This window comes from Phoca vitulina, unplaced genomic scaffold (genome assembly GCF_004348235.1).
Source record: "Phoca vitulina isolate PV1807 unplaced genomic scaffold, GSC_HSeal_1.0 scaffold10, whole genome shotgun sequence".
Classification (NCBI taxonomy): Eukaryota; Metazoa; Chordata; class Mammalia; order Carnivora; family Phocidae; genus Phoca; species Phoca vitulina.
The window spans coordinates 50,622,412-50,638,091 of NW_022589713.1; the positions used below are offsets into that span (position 1 = coordinate 50,622,412).

The 15,680-nt window shown below is 42.2% G+C and overlaps 1 protein-coding gene across 5 annotated transcripts in view; it reads left to right on the plus strand.

Moving 5' to 3' along the window:
- FBXL2 (F-box and leucine rich repeat protein 2) overlaps positions 1-11,825 on the plus strand; it is a 140,237-nt gene extending 128,412 nt beyond the window's left edge. For all 5 annotated transcript variants that reach the window (XM_032409074.1, XM_032409075.1, XM_032409078.1 and 2 more), the window contains 2 exons: positions 10,817-11,029; positions 11,707-11,825. In XM_032409074.1, coding sequence (XP_032264965.1) covers positions 10,817-11,029; positions 11,707-11,814 — 321 coding nt within the window. In that variant the 3' untranslated portion in view covers positions 11,815-11,825. The remainder of the gene's footprint in view (positions 1-10,816; positions 11,030-11,706) is intronic.
- Positions 11,826-15,680: the final 3,855 nt, after the last annotated feature.

Here is a 15,680-nt window from a genome sequence, read left to right on the forward strand (position 1 = left end):
CTAGTATTTTGGTGAGAATTTTTGCATCCATGTTCATCAGGGATATTGGTCTGTAATTCTCCTTTTTGATGGGGTCTTTGTCTGGTTTTGGGATCAAGGTAATGGTGGCCTCGTAAAACGAGTTTGGAAGTTTTCCTTCCATTTCTATTTTTTGGAACAGTTTCAGAAGGATAGGTATTAATTCTTCTTCTTTTTTTTTTTTTTTTTAAGATTTTATTTATTTGAGAGAGAGAGAATGAGAGAGAGCACATGAGAGGGGTTAGGGTCAGAGGGAGAAGCAGACTCCCTGCCGAGCAGGGAGCCCGATGCGGGACTCGATCCAGGGACTCCAGGATCATGACCTGAGCTGAAGGCAGTCGCTTAACGAACTGAGCCACCCAGGCGCCCCGGTATTAATTCTTCTTTAAATGTTTGGTAGAATTCCCCTGGGAAGCCATCTGGCCCTGGGCTTTTGTTTGTTGGGAGATTTTTGATGACTGCTTCAATTTCCTTAGTGGTTATAGGTCTGTTCAGGTTTTCTATTTCTTCCTGGTTCAGTTTTGGTATTTGATACATCTCTAGGAATGCATCCATTTCTTCCAGGTTATCTAATTTGCTGGCATAGAGTTGCTCATAATATGTTCTTATAATTGTTTGTATTTTTTTGGTGTTGGTTGTGATCTCTCCTCTTTTATTCATGATTTTGTTGATTTGGGTCCTTTCTCTCTTCTTTTTGATAAGTCTGGCCAGGGGTTTATCACTCTTGTTAATTCTTTCAAAGAACCAGCTCCTAGTTTCGTTGATCTGTTCTACTGTTCTTTTAGTTTCTATTTCATTGATTTCTGCTCTGATCTTTATTATTTCTCTTCTCCTGCTGGGTCTAGGCTTTATTTGCTGTTCTTTCTCCAGCTCCTTTAGGTGTAGGGTTAGGTTGTGTACTTGAGACCTTTCTTGTTTCTTGAGAAAGGCTTGTATTGCTATATGCTTTCCTCTTAGGACTACCTTTGCTGCATCCTAAAGATTTTGAATAGTTTTCATTTTCATTGGTTTCTATGAATTTTTTTAATTCTTCTTTAATTTCCTGGTTGACCCATTCATTCTTTAGTAGGATGCTCTTTAGCCTCCGTGTATTTGAGTTCTTTCTGACTTTCCTCTTGTGATTGCATTCTAGTTTCAAAGCATTGTGGTCTGAAAATAGGCAGGGAATGATCCCAATCTTTTGGTACCGGTTGAGACCTGATTTATGACCTAGGATGTGATCGATTCTGGAGAATGTTCCATGGGCACTAGAGAAGAATGTATTCCGTTGCTTTGGGATGGAATGTTCTGAATATGTTTGTGAAGTCCATTTGGTCCAGTGTGTCATTTAAAGTCTTTATTTCCTTGTTGATCTTTTGCTTAGATGATCTTTCCATTTCAGTGAGGGGGGTGTTAAAGTCCCCCACTATTATTGTATTGTTGTCCATGTGTTTCTTTGCTTTTGTTATTAATTGTCTTATATAATTGGCTGCTCCCATGTTAGGGGCATAGATATTTACAATTGTTAGATCTTCTTGTTGGATAAACCCTTTAAGTAGGATATAGTGTCCTTCCTCATCTCTTATTACAGTCTTTGGTTTAAAATCTAATTTGTCTGATATAAGGATTGCCACCCCAGCTTTCTTTTGGTGTCCATTAGCATGGTAAATGGTTTTCCACCCCCTCACTTTCAATCTGGGGGTGTCTTTGGGTCTAAAATGAGTCTCTTGCAGACAGCATATGGATGGGTCTTGTTTTTTAATCCAATCTGATAGCCTGTGTCTTTTGATTGGGGCATTTAGCCCATTTACATTCAGGGTAACTATTGAAAGATATGAATTTAGTGCCATTGTATTGCCTGTAAGGTGACTGTTACTGTATATTGTCTGTGTTCCTTTCTGGTCTGTGTTGCTTTTAGGCTCTCTCTTTGCTCAGAGGACCCCTTTCAAGATTTCTTGTAGGGCTGGTTTCGTGTTTGCAAATTCCTTTAGTTTTTGTTTGTCCTGGAAGCTTTTTATCTCTCCTCCTATTTTCAATGACAGCCTAACTGGATATAGTATTCTTGGCTGCATATGTTTCTGATTTAGTGCTCTGAATATATCCTGCCAGTCCTTTCTGGCCTGCCAGGTCTCTGTGGATAGGTCTGTTGCCAGTCTAATGTTTCTACCATTGTAGGTTACATCTCTCTTCTCCCGAGCTGCTTTCAGGATTTTCTCTTTTTCTCTGAGACTCATAAGTTTTACTATTAGATGTCGGGGTGTTGACCTATTTTTATTGATTTTGAGGGGGATTCTCTGTGCCTCCTGGATTTTGATGCCTGTTTCCTTCCCCAATTTAGGGAAGTTCTCTGCTATAATTTGCTCCAATATACTTTCTGCCCCTCTCTCTCCTTCTTCTGGGATCCCAATTATTCTAATGTTGTTTCGTCTTATGGTATCGCTTATCTCTCGAATTCTGCCCTTGTGATCCAGTAGTTGTTTATCTCTCTTTTTTTCAGTTTGTTTTCCATCATTTGGTCTTCTATATCACTGATTCTCTCTTCTGCCTCATTTATCCTGGCAGTTAGTGCCCCCATATTTGATTGCACCTCATTAATAGCCTTTTTGATTTTGACTTGGTTAGATTTTAGTTTTTATTTCTCCAGAAAGGGTTTCTCTAATAACTTCCATGCTTTTTTCAAGCCCAGCTAGTATCTTCAAAGTGATGATTCTGAACTCTAGATCTGACATTGTACTAATGTCCATATTGAGTAGGTCCCTGGCAGTCGGTACTACCTCTTGTTCTTTTTGTTGAGGTGATTTTTTCCATCTTGTCATTTTGTCCAGAGGAGAATAGATTAATGAGAGAACAAAATGCTAACAGGGTAACAACGTCCCCAGAAAATATCCTCTAAACAAATCAGAAAAGACCTGAAGCCGGGGGAAAAGAAAGGGAAAGAGAGAAAAAAGAAAAAGAAAAAGATAAAGATAAAAACAAACAAAAACAGAATGAAACAAAAAAAAACAGAATATGATCAAATATGATCAGGCTGGTGCATAGATCAGTGCCACACACTAGATTTTGGGTGTATTTTGGTCTGTTAGAAGAAAGTGCCTCCCAAAATTTTAAAGAAAGAAAAACATATATGTACAAAAATAAGGGGTGATATGATGAAGGGATGGAATATGACTGTAAAGATGAAAATTATAAAAAATTTTATAAAAGGAATTGATAAGAAGTTGTTTGAAAAAAGAAGAGGATTTAAAAAAAAAAGGAGAGAATGTGATCAGGCAGGGGAGTAGAAAAAAACCATAAGCTAGAGATTTAGGGTATATTTTGATCTGTTAGAAGAAACTATCTCAAAATTTTAAAGAGAGAACAACTTATATATATATGCCAAAAATACGGGTAACTACTATGAAGGGATAGAATATGACTCTAAAAATGAAAAATAAAAATGTTTTTTAAAAAACGGATTGATAAGATGTTGGTTGAAAAAGGGAAAAGAAAAATTCAAAAAAAAAATTAACTTTGAAAGACTACAGAATCATGGTAAAAAAGCCATGGATTCTATGTGCATTATTCCCCTATCGCTGGAGTTCTGCCGTTCTCATTGATCGGTAAACTTGGTCTTGGCTGGCTGTTCTTGCTGATCTTCTGGGGGAGGGGCCTGTTGCCGTGGTTCCCACATGTCTTTGCTGGAGGTGGAATTGCCCCGCCCTTGCCCGGTCCAGGCTAAGTAATCTGCTGGGGTTTGCTTTCGGGAGCTTTTGTTCCCTGCAAGCTTTCCCTACAGCTTTGGAGGACGAGAGTGAAAATGGCGGCCTCCCAATCTCCGCCCCAGAGGAGCCGAGAACTCGGGGTCCCACTCCTCAGTGAGCCCCCAGAGAAAAGCAGTCAGTCACTCCCATCTCCCTGGTCTCCGGCCGCACTCCGTGCTCACCCGGCCTGTGACCAGCGTTTCTATCTCTGGCACCCGACCCCGTGTGGAGTCTCCAAACCCAGCAGATCCCTGCGGTGCGCTCCTGCGCCCCTCCTCCCGGGGAAGAAGGTGAGTCTCCCCGGATCTGCCACTTGTTGGGTCCCTGCTGGAGGAGCAGTGGCCCGACTGTGTCACGGATCACGGTTTAAGGCAACCCCGAGCTGAGAGCCCGCGCCTGGGCTCCGTCTCTGCAGCCGGCTTCCCCGCTCCAATACCTGGGAGCTCTGCCACACTCAGGCACCCCCGGTCTTTCTGTGACCCCGAGGGTCCTGAGACCACACTGTCCCGCGAGGGTTCCACGCCCCGCTTAGCCACTGGAGCGACGTCCCTCAGCGGAGCCGACTTCTAGAAGTTCCGATTTTGTGCTCCGTGGCTCTATCACTTGCCAGAAGCGGCCGACGGAGGCCCCTCCCTATCCTTCTGAATATTGCCTCGGATTCACTTCTCCGCACGTCCTACCTTCCAGAAAGTGGTCGCTTTTCTGTTCAGAGAGTTGTTGCTATTCTTTTCTTCGATCTCCTGTTGAGTTCGTAGGTGTTCAGAATGGTTTGATCCCTATCCAGCTGAATTCCTGAGAGGAGAGGAAATCCAGGTCTCCTACTCCTCTGCCATCTTGCTCCGCCCCAATACTGTACTGTTTTGATTACTATAGCATTATTTGTAATATAGCTTGAAACCAGGGAGTGTGATGGCCTTCAGCTTTGTTCTTCTTTCTCAAGACTGCTTTGGCTAATAAGGGTCTTTTTTGGTTCCATACACATTTTAAGATTGTTCTATATTTCTTTTCCTTTTCTTTTTTTGTGTGTGTGTGTTTTTTGTTTTTTTGTGGTTTTTTTTGGTAGGCAGCAAAGCAAAGTTTATTGATCCATAGTTATTGAGCGATAGTACAAAGCTCCCCAAGAGGCAGGGGACCCAAGAGGGTTGCCCAGGATTGTTCTATATTTCTATGAAAAACACAGCTGGAATTTTGATAAAGATTGCTTGAATCTGTAGATTGCTTTGAGTAGTATGGACATTCTAACAATTTGAAATTTTATGATCTCTGAACACAAAGTATCTTTCCATTTGGGTCTTTCATCAATGTCTTATATTTTTCAGAGTACAGGTCCTTTACACCTCCTTGGTTAAAGTTAATTAGGTTTTTTATTCTTTTTGATGCAGTTGTAAGAGAGATTGTTTTCTTAATTTCTCTCTTTTTTTTTAGAGAAAGTGAGCAAATGTGAATCGGGGGGCAGAGGGAGAGGGAGTGAGGGGATCTGAAGCAGACATGGGGTTCGATCTAATGACCTTGAGACCATGACCTGAGCTGAAATCAAGAGTCGGATGCTTAACCAACTGAGCCTCCCAGGTGGCCCTTAATTTGTCTTTCTGATAGCTCATTATTAATGTATAGCAATGAAACCAGTTTCTATATGTTAATTTTGTATCCTGAGACTTTACTGAATTTGTTTATTAGTTCTGATTGGTTTTTTGTGGAGTCTTTAGGGTTTTCTATATATAACATTGTGTCATCTGCAAATAGTAACAGTTTTTTACTTCTTTCCAATTTGGATGTCTTTCTTTTTCTTGCCTAATTCCTCTGGCTAGGATTTCATGTTGAATATCATGTTGAATAAACATGGCAAGAGTAGGCATCCTTATCTCGTTTCTCACCTTAAAGGAGAATCTTTCAGCTTTTCACCATTGAGTATGATGTTAACTATAAGCTTGTCATATACAGTCATTATTATGTTGAGGTATGTCCCTTCTTTACCCACTGTTGAGGTTTTTTTTTTTTTATCATCAATGGATGTTGAATTTTGTCAGATTCTATTACTGCATCTATTTAGATGATCATATGATTTCTATCCTTCATTTTGCTTATATGCTGTATCCTATTGATTGATTTGAAAATGTTGAAACATCTTCGCATCCCTGAAATAAAAATTCCACTTGATTGTGGTGTAATATTCTTTTAATGTACTGTTTGGTTTGGTAATATTTTGTTGAGGGTTATTGCATCTGTGTTTATCAGAGATGTTGGTCTGTAATTTTCATTTTTTGTAGTGTCTTTGTCTAGTTTTAGTATCAGGATAATGCTTGCCTTGCAAAATGAGTTTGGAAATGTTCCCTCCTCTTTTTTGGAAGAGTTTGAGAATGATTGGTATTAATTCTTCTTTAAATATCTGGTAGAATTCACAAATGAAGCCATCTGGTCCTGGACTTTGTTGGGAGGTTGATTATTGATTCAGTCTCCTTACTAGTAATCAGTATGTTCAGATTTTCTATTTCTTATTATTGTTTTGGTTGGTCTTTGTTTTTAGAAACTTACCTGTTTCTTTTAGGTTGTCCAATTTGTTGGCATATAATTGTTCTTAGGAGTCTCTTATGATCTATTCTATTTCTGTGGTATCAGTTGTAACATCTCTTCTTTTATTTCTGATTTTATTTATTTGAGCCCTCTTTTTTCTTGGTGAGTCTAAATAAAGGTTTGTCAATTTTGCTTATCTTTACATAGAACCAGCTCTTAGTTTCATTGATCTTTTCTATTGTCTTTTTAGTCTCTTTCATTCATTCATGTCCTCTCTGATCTTTATTTCCTTCCCTCTACTGATTTTGGGCTTTGTCATCTTTCCATAGTTTCTTAAGGTGTGAAGTTAGGTTGTTTGACTTTTCTCATTCCTTGAGGTAGGATTTTATTGCTATGAACTATTGCCTTAGAACTGCTTTTGCTGCATCCCATAAATTTTGGTTTTTACATTTCTATTTTCATTTGTCTCAAGACATTTTTTAAATTTCTCTTTTGATTTCTTATTTGACCCATTCATTGGTGGTTCAGTAACATGTTAAATATCCACATATTTGTGAATTTTCCACATTTATTCTTGTAATTATTTCTACTTTCATATTATTGTGCTTGGAAAAAATGCTTGATAATTTTTATCTTAAACTTACTACAATTTCTTATGTGTTCTAACATATGATCTGTTCTGGAGAACGTTCCATGTGCACTTGAGAATGTGTATTCTGCTTTTGGATAGACTGTGCTCTATATATCTGTTAAGTCCGTCTGTTCCAATATGTTGTGTACAGCTGATGTTTCCTTACTGATTTTGTCTGGATGATCTACCTGTTGATATAAGTGGGTATTAAAGCCCTCTACTATTACTGTTATTGCTATTACTTTAGGTCTGTTAATATATGCTTTATATATTTAGATGCTCCTACGTTCGGTGCATAAATATTTACCAATGTTTATGCTCTTGTTGGATTGACCCCTTGTATCATTATGTAATGTCCTTTGTTATAGTGTTTTAAAGTGTATTTTGTCTGATATAAGTATGGCTACCTCCAGCTTTCTTTTGGTTTTTATTTGCATGGGCTATCTTTTTCCATCCCTTCACTTTCAGTCTGTGTGTCCTTGCACCTAAAGTGAGTATCTTACAGGCAGCATATAAATCGGTCTTTTTTTTTTTTTTTTTTAATTCATTCAGGCACTCTATGTATTTTGTTTTTTGGGGTTCTTTTTTTAAGATTTTCTTTGAGGGGTGCCTGGGTGGCTCAGTCGTTAAGCGTCTGCCTTCAGCTCAGGTCATGATCCCAGGGTGCTGGGATCGAGCCCCGCATCAGGCTCTCTGCTCGGCAGGAAGCCTGCTTCTCCCTCTCCCTCTGCTTGTGTTCCCTCTCTCGCTGTGTCTCTCTCTGTCAAATAAAATCTTTTAAAAAAAAAAAGATTTTATTTATTTGAGAGAGAGATAGCGGGAGAGATAGTGAAAGAGCACAAGTGGGGAGGAGAGGGAGAAGCAGGCTCCTGGCTGAGCAGGGAGCCTGATGCAGGGCACCATCCCAGGACCCTGGGATCATGACCTGGGGCTTAACCAACTGAGCCACTCAGGCGCCCCAACTCTATCTTTTGATTGGAGAATTTGGCCCATTTACATTTAAAGTAATTATTGATAGTTATGTACTTATTGCCATTATGTTAATTGTTTTCTGGCTGTTTTATAGTTCCTCTCTGTTCCTTTGTTCGCTTCCTTTATAGTTTAATGACTTTTGGTGGTACGCTTAGATTCTTTTATCTTTTGTGTATCTACCATAGATTTTTACTTTGTGGTTACCATGAGGCTTACATATAACAACTTATATTTGTAAGTCTATTTATGATAACAGCTTACATTCTAAAGTTCTACGTTTACCCCTCCTCCCTCCTCCGTTTTGTTTTTGATGTTACATTTTACATCTTTTTATCTTGTGTATCACTTGTGTATCACTTGTTAGTAGTTCGGGTTTTGTTGTTTTTTTTGTCTTTTAGCCTTAGTAATAGCTCTATAGATGATTCATTTATTACACCTTTACTATATATTTACCTTTACGAGTGAGATTTGTACTTTCACATTTTATTAATTAGTGCCCTGTCTTTTCATCTCGACAAAGTCCCTTTAATATTTTTTGTAAAGCTGGGGTGCCTGGGTGGCTCAGTTGGTTAAGCGACTGCCTTCAGCTCAGGTCGTGATCCTGGAGTCCCAGGATCGAGTCCCACATCGGGCTCCCCGCTCAGTGGGGAGTCTGCTTCTCCCTCTGACCCTCTCCCCTCTCATGCTCTCACTCTCTCTCTCAAATAAATAAAATCTTAAAAAAAAAAAATAAACAGGGGCGCCTGGGTGGCTCAGTCGTTGGGCGTCTGCCTTCAGCTCAGGACATGATCCCAGGTCCTGGGATCGAGCGCCGCATCGGGCTCCCTGCTCGGCGGGAAGCCTGCTTCTCCCTCTCCCACTCCCCCTGCTTGTGTTCCCTCTCTCGCTGTGTCTCTCTCTGTCAAATAAATAAATAAAATCTTTAAAAAAAAAAAAATCATATTTTTTGTAAAGCTGGTTTAGTAAGGTGATTAACTCCTTTAGCCTTAACTTGTCTGTAAAACTCTTTACTTCCAATTCTGAATAACTTTGCTAGTTAAGAGTATTCTTGCCTGGAAGTATTTTTTTCTTTCAGTACTTTGAATGTTATCATGCCATTCCCTTCTGTCCTGCGGTTTCTGCAGAAAAATCTGCTGACAGTCTTATGGGGGTTCCCTTGTACATAACAAGTTGTTTTTCTTTTGCTGATTTCAAGATTCTCTTTAACTTTTGACATTTTATTATAATCTGTCTTGGTGTGCATTTCTTGGGGTTCATATTTATAGAACTCTCTAGACTTCCTGGATCTGGATGTGTGTTTATTTCCATAGGTTAGTTTTCAGCCATTATTTCTTGAAATAATTTTTCTGCTCCTTTCTCTCCTCCTTCCAAGAGCCCTATGATATGAGTGTTAGTCCACTTGATGTTGTCCCATAAGTCCCTTATGCTACCTCCACTTTTTTTCATCTATTATAGCTGTAGAATCAGGGTGTTTATGGGAGGTGACTTCAGAATCCTCTCAGAGCTAGGTGATCAAGGAGCATCCCTGAGTAGCATGTCCCAAAGACTGGGGCACCAGAAGTAAAAATGGGACACCAGATGCATATAAAGGCTCCCCTCCGAGAGATCCTGGTGCCCTCCAGAGGTCTCCAGTAGGTATAGTCAGCCCTTAGATGTGTTTAATTAGAAGCCTGCCCCTCAGGCTGCAGCTGTGATGATAAACTGTTAGGCCTCTTTTACAGACTGAACTCCTGGGCCTGTTGCCTCTTGCTGTGCCCTGGGGATACTGGCCATTTAAGAACTCTTTCTCTGTTGGTTACAGTCCTGTGAGGCCCACCAGCATAAGCCCCACTGGCCCCCAGGGCCAGGAGATGTAAAAGTGCCCTCTAGCAGCAGCTGCAAAAACCAAGGTACCAGATGTAAAACCAGGGCACTGGACACTTGTAAAAGGAACTTCTAAAAGTTCCTTCCTGAGAGATAATGGCGTTCTGAAGCACAGCAGAGGGAGAGTGAGAAGTTGGCGCCCACTGGCTGGGGAGTGACAGAGGGAGAGCATAGAGATGGTGCCTACCAAGAAAGAAAAGTAGAAAAAGAAAAAAGCCTAAAAGGGTTTTTTGTTTTTTTAAAGCATCCACCAGTTGGAGCAAGATAGAAGGAGTGCACCAAGATGGGTGCCCACCAGTCCCCACACCTAGAGTACCCCAGCATGCCCCCAAATGTGTCAAATCAGATGCCTGACCCTCAGGCCAGTGTTCCAAGACAAGTATTAACAAGCCTCTCCTGCACAAAGTCCAGGCACCCTTCAACGGGCCATGTCCATGCTGGGCCCTGAGGTGGGTGAGTCCAAGTGTGTGAGCCCTTTAAGAGCTGCTGGGATCGCCAGTCTCGTGGGTCCTGTGGATGTAAGCCTGTTGGTTTTCAAAGCTAGGTATTTTAGGGGTTTATCTCTCAGGTACAGATCTTAAGAGCTGGGATGCCCAACGTGCAGCTCAACCCTTTGCTCCTCAGGCTGTTTTGTAGTTTTGAGTTCCCTCCCAGCTGTGAGTCTCTGCATTGGGGGTGGGACTTATGGCAAGATTGTGTCCCAGCTTCTCTGACCCCCTGTGACCTGGGCCTTCTCTCATTCACTCAATGTGTACGAGTCAGTCAGTCTTTAGAGTTTTTTTCCAGAGCAGGCTGTTCTTTATGTAGCTGTGGAATCAGGGAATTTATGGGAGGTGAGTTCAGGATCCGCTCACATTGTCCTCTTCAACTGTTATCATCACGTGCAATTTGATGTCCATCTTTACATAACTGGAAAGATGAGAGAGGCCACCAAGAGCTGCAGTGAACCCATGGCCACAGGACCCCAAGGTTTCCTGTTTAATCCTCCTGTGATAAGCGGTTACCGTAGGACCCTGCTCGGGCCAGCTTCTGTGCTTCTCACAGGCCTGGAGCCTTGGAAAGAGCAGGTCTCACAAACACCGCGCGTGTCTTCTTGTTCCAGAGTCTGTCCCACTGTGAGCTCATCACAGATGACGGGATCCTGCACCTGAGCAACAGCACCTGCGGTCACGAGAGGCTGCGGGTTCTGGAATTGGACAACTGCCTCCTCATCACCGACGTGGCCCTGGAGCACCTGGAGAACTGCCGTGGCCTGGAGCGCCTCGAGCTGTACGACTGCCAGCAGGTTACCCGCGCGGGCATCAAGCGGATGCGGGTAAGGGCAGAGGCGGCGGCGGGGGGGGGGGGGGCGGATGCTGGCACACTTTCTAAGCAAACAATGAGTATGTCAAGACTCCATCTTCTACATTTTATCCTAAGCTTATAGTGATGCAAACTGATGTATTCCTCAAGTGTCTTCTTATTCAAAATTTTATTAGATCTCACCCTGGCAGATTCAACTTCCAGAATGGTGTGGGGCAGAGAGGTTCCAGAGTTCAGTGATCAGAACGCTGTAAGGAAAGAGACTTAAGGTCATTACCAGTGGGAAGGAGACCATGGTCTTGGTTAACTTCCAGAGAACAGGGCTTAAGTAGAAAGTGGCTTTTCTCCCCCCAGGTAGTTCACCTAGTCTTCTTGAATATGCTTTAAGTTGAGGCAGCTTTGCATTTACCTCCCAGAGCTGCCCCAGGTGCTGGAGCTGTGCGGACTCTGCTCGGTGTACATATAGGACTCGTGACCGCCCCGGGCAGATATTCGGGTCTCCTCGCTTCGGGTCTCCTGTAAACAGAAATAGCTCTAGCCTACACCAGAAATTCTATTTCTGCTATTTGCCTGAGAATCAAGGAGAGTCCATTCTACATGGAGAACTGTGGGCTTGTCTAGTATTGTGCCTATAGCCCTCAAAATATGCACGTAATGACTACTCCACGTCTGTCTGCTTTCTGCTTCCAGGCTCAACTCCCTCATGTCAAAGTCCATGCCTACTTTGCTCCTGTCACCCCCCCGACAGCAGTGGGAGGAAGTGGACAGCGACTGTGCAGGTGTTGTGTCATTCTCTGACGGTGGCCACCTGAGCCCAAGGCACGATGAGGTGTCCCTTCCTCCAGAGAAGACCTGAGTCTTCCTGACCTGCTCCACCTTCACCCAAATCTCTTGGTTCTCCATCGGGAAAGACATTTACAGGTAAAAGACTTCAGTAGGGACTGCAGTAACTCTGGTGATAGTTTTCACCTTTAATCTGCTACGATGCAATCGAATCAAAGCCTTGTGTCTGCCAACACCCGGCAAGAGTGGTCTCAGCGCAGCCTGGACCATGCAGGAGACCTGGATCTCTTAAGAGGTGGGTGCCTTCTTAGGTACCAAAGTCCTGCCGTTGGCGTTGTCAGCATTCCTCAAACAGCCCATCAGTGTTAGCACAAATCGAGCAGAAAGAATAAGCTGTTGATTTTCTACCTGATACTTAAGCCAGTGGCCTGCTTTAATTCACACTGATTTCATTTTGATTAGCAGGACTTTTCCACTTTGAAGATGAAATAGCAACTTTCTCAAAGTGACCTGTACTGCAAATTCGTGATGCCTGAGAGTTTTATACGTAGAGACTTAGGTGGGAGGCAAGTTAGGTTTCCATGAGACACCAAAGAAATGAGGACTCTGAACTGGGTGGAGCAGGGTCTTCACCTTTCTGTTTCTGTCAACTTGTCATATACACTTCTGGGGACCAAAAGCTAAACAAACACAACTCAGAGTCTGTGTGGCCAGACTGCAAATAAGCTGTGGCAGGCGCTACAACACAGAGTGCATTTTTGTTCTAGGAGAAAAGCTAATCATGTCATCTCTCACAAAATTTGGGGGACCTTAAAGAAATAGAATTAAGGCTTAAGTTATCTATAATATATATAATCAATTAAAAATAATGAATGGATGCATGTAGAATGGGTGTGATTTTTTCCAAGTTTATTTTAAAATCTTAGAAATCAAGTTACACCAGAACTATTCAAAAATTGTACACACTTAAAACTCAGATCAGTAAAGTGTTGGCACCTTTTAGACTCAATATAAAAATGAATAAACCATTGCAATGCTTAAGTCAGAGGGTTTTATTGCTATAACCTTAATGGCAGACAAATCTGAGCAAAACCATTGGATGGGAAACCATTTTCCAAATTCAGACCTTCCTAATATTATCTAAAATCAGATAAGCTCTAGTTTCCATCCTGTGCTGTCCACATGTGTGATATTTATGAAGATTAGGAACCCACTGCCACTCTCACATCGTCAGCTTCAGTGTTCATGGCAGCTGACCCTTCCTAGCAGCCATTCCCCACCATGAAGAGCACGGAGCTCACAGGAAGCTGGAGTGGAGCAGCAAGCCCTATACGGTGCTTTCCCATGACCAGCCGTGCTTGGATCAGACGGACCATTTAGGAGCATTCAGGGCACAGGGGAAGAGAAGGCAGGTGCATACACGATCCCTTAATTTAACAAGATCATCAGAATAAGCATTCAAGCCCTGAGGACCTCACCGCCTGACGAGATCCTCCAATATTCCCAGGTCTAGAATGTGTCCTATATACCGCAGTGGTTATTTTCATACACATTTACACCACTACGTGTGGGGGCATGTCTGATGCAGGAAGCTATTTAAATAAAGAGCATAATACACAGACTTGCTTCAGTAAATTATAGTCTCTGTTTTAAAATTTTCTATGACCAGGGCTTTCTATACTGTCTCTTTTGAGCCAGGACACAACCTATCAGTTACTGGACTCACTCCTCAATGACCTATGACCTCATTAGAAGACAGGAATAGCTCAGGTGAGGTTTCTCAGATGAGAAAATCAGGTTTGCTTCCTCTGTAGGAGTGGAACAGTGAAGGGAATAATTTGTCCTCCGTTGCATCAGCTTTGAGAAAACTGAAAAGAACACAACACATAGGCCTCACCTCTTACAATATGTGGGCTTAGGGGGGCTCAGAACACATGCATGGAACCCCCTCAATTCCAGGACTTGAGGGGATACCGTCAGGAACTGGTATTTTAAATGAGACACGCGTTTGCAAAACAACAATCGGAAAACATTTATTATACTGAAATGTATACATCCTACTATTAAAAAAACAAAGTAACAAATTTGCTGGTGCCATAATTTAACCTGCTTCACTGGGACAGACTAATGTTCAATGCTGCTTGGTATAATTTCAAGTTTGATGAGCTTTTTTTTAAGTGTTTTTAACCCCACTTCTAAAACCTGATGAGGAATTCAAAATAGCACACAGCCTTAAATGACATTTATTGTTCCATATACCTTGAGACTCAAAAAGGAATGCTAAACAGACAAGCAAAACTGAAACAAGAGATATGCTCACTTCTTTCCCAAGTGATTGCTAACAGAAAACGTGTTCATAGGAAAGCAAAGGGAGATGACAGAAAGGAAATGTTCCTCTGCTTTTAGGGCCTATAGGAGTTACAGATATTTTCAAACTGAAGATGAAAATATTTAGAGACTGGGCTTCTCTGTATCCAATAACCCCTTTAAGAATAAAACACAGAAGGTCAAAGCTTTTACCCACTGAACTAGTCTCTCTTCTGGGAGATTTCAAAGCCCAAATTACTCATTCCTATTTCTGCCGGAACAAAGATAAGATTCAAATAACACATTCAGAACCAAGACAGCTGCGTAACTGGTCAGAGACGCTATAGTTAAAGGGGAACTGAAGTTTACAGAACTGGTCTGCTACGCCACAGGCCGCACGGATGCTTGCCGGTGCGTGTGCGGAAGGCTTTGGGCAGAGGGAAATGGCAAAAGCAGTGGACTCCCTTTGAGAAGTGTACTGGCAGACAAGCATTTGGTTTTGTGGAAGAGGCACCCTTTTTATAGAAGAAGCTATTATGTGGTGTATAAGAAAGCCTCTCAATCACCAAAATCTTTACCCATGATTATACCAAAGCTCCTATATTTCAGAAGTGTGGAGAATTTTTACAGTACAATTTAGTGTTTCATTTATGACATCTCATTTGCCGTGAATAATTTCAACTTGTTGATAACAAAGACCCCTTAAGCACATCAGAAATGACCCTACGTTTCCCCCTACCTAGGTCACCTGTTTCCATTGTCTGGGATAGGGCTTTAAAAATGTTTAAGAATAGGATGGTGCTGGGTGGGGAGGGACAGAGAAAGGGAGGAACACCACATGAGTTTAAAAGGCAAGGGGGTTCAAAAATGAAAACCAGAAACAAAATGCTAAAAACGGAAGCAAAAGCAAAAGGTTTTTCAATAAATCTGGGACAAAGCAAAAACACAAAAGTCTTTGTACCTATTAGGATTTACACTGATCCTCTCACCAAGGTACTCTTGATAATGCAGTTTGCTTCAAGGCTGACTTCCTGGCTTGGGTCTTCCCCGATCTGGCACGAGCCCGTCACACACACCCTTAGACATGATTTCTTCCGAGAAGGCGCCAAGCCTCTTACCTGACCCGCGATCACGGTCTCGGCACATCGCACCTGCAGACAGATTCCGTGCCGGCTCCACGACAGCACTGTCCCCCACCCCCGCTCTGGGGCAGCAGAAGGTTCAGGCCATAAAAGCCAAACTGGCACAGAAAGGTAAATGCCCACAGTACGTTTTTACATTCATTTCCAAACCGCATACAGTGTAAAAAGACAGCAAAGGCTGCTTCTAGGAACTGTATCTACTGGCCTCTGCCAGAGAAGCAGGCAGCCCCGCCGGCACATGGCCCCCCAGGGCCGCACGCGCGCTGTCCCGACGTGCTCACGCTCACGAGGATGCTTGGCTATGGCAGTGACAGTGAGGAGATTCGCCTCTCATACAGCTCATTAGAAAGGTCATCTTGTGTTTTCAATATGAAACATTTCATACGCTAAAATCCAATCCCAGGACTTCTTGGATTCAGTCTTCACACACTT